We start from the raw sequence: 1,500 nt of genomic DNA on the forward strand, positions 1-1,500 counted from the left end.
CTAAAAGATGAAGTGCAGCCACAGAGTATGAACATCCTGGCAGCCCTTTTCCTCTTGTCTGAGCAGGTGGATATTCCTATTGCTATAGAAGAAAAGAAAAAAGAGAAAAAACTTGTTCTGACAAGTACAGATGGAAAAACTACATACATTAACCAGAGCCTGCGCATATTTACAAAAGACCAAACGAAGTCTAAAACCGATTGGAAGAGGTGGTGCAAGAATATAAAAAGCCTCATTGAATTCCTTAAAAAGTATATAGACAACAAAGGGGTGAATCCAAGTGCAATGGAAGGACTGCCTACTGTGCCAACCAACTATGAGCAGTTCATGACAGGAGAATTTTTGAACACATCCGAGTTCCTTATTCAGTCGTACATATACGAGTTTATTGACACAAAAGAAAATTACATTAAATTTGTAGAGGCTGTATATACTCTTTTGAATGACCAGATAAAAAATGAAAAGTCATACGAAAGAGTGCTGAACAAGTGCTTTATACAAGAAAGTGCACGGAAAAGTAAAATCGACCACACTAAGATTATTTGCGATCTTATGGATACAATAGACAAGTATAGAATATTTCCATTCATGGATTCATCACAGCTTCCGTCCTATACACAGGTTAAAGCATATGATCGGGAAAAGAACGAATTCATAAACGACGAAACCCGAAAATATTCTAACTGTGTAGAAGCAGCTTTGCTAGGACTAGTGTGCTGTTTAGTATATGATCCAAATAAAAAGAAGTACAATACAGACCATCTACCCGACAATGAAGAAACTAAGCCACTGAAAGAATTCTTTAAAAAGTACACTGAGCCAAGAGAAACCACTGATTATGAAATGCACCAAGATTGGTGTAGAGTGATAGCAGACTTGAAGAATGACAAGATTCTTTACTTAGAGGAGAAGACGAATGAGCTGGACAGCAGTTTGTTGAATATTCTTTATGTTGTATCGGACATAACTGGAAGCAAAGAAGAAGTGGTTAAACAAATTAAGCACATAGAAGAACTTCTTGCTGATAAGAAGGTTGATGTTTGGCTTGATATAGAAGAAAGCTTGACTACAATATTCAAGGAGCTATCAAATAACAAGAATCTTGATGTAGAGTGTGACGAATTCACAGTAGGTACACGAGAAGATGATAAGCTGGACTTATTTGGTGAGTTTAAGCTAGTGTATACTTTTAATGAGAAAAAAAATGGAATATTAGTGGAGATAACTCCTGGTCATTCCTCATTAAGATTATTGGAAGACCTATTGTCTAGTGAAGAGAAAAATATTATTAAAGAAAAGCTGACTGAAATACAGAATACTTATAGTAATATAGAGAATTACACAGCATACACAATTAGACAGTACATAAACATAGAACTTGCTAAGATGGAGCAAAAATCTGTATTTAGCCGGATTAAAGAAAGTATTAAAAATAACCATGATAATATAAATGATATTTTCCTTCATGGGATGATTCGATCTGTTGAACAAAAAGCAAGG

General features: G+C 35.1%; 1 protein-coding gene across 1 annotated transcript; it reads left to right on the forward strand.

Moving 5' to 3' along the window:
* Nucleotides 1-12: 12 nt before the first annotated feature.
* On the forward strand, nt 13-1,500 carry NEPG_02645 (uncharacterized protein; the record flags this gene model as incomplete). Its single annotated transcript, XM_013205018.1, has 1 exon — nt 13-1,500. A coding segment is annotated over exon 1 (1,473 nt), but the record flags the coding sequence as incomplete, so codon positions are not given.

Source organism: Nematocida parisii (assembly GCF_000250985.1).
Source record: "Nematocida parisii ERTm1 unplaced genomic scaffold supercont1.24, whole genome shotgun sequence".
NCBI lineage: Eukaryota > Fungi > Microsporidia > Nematocida > Nematocida parisii.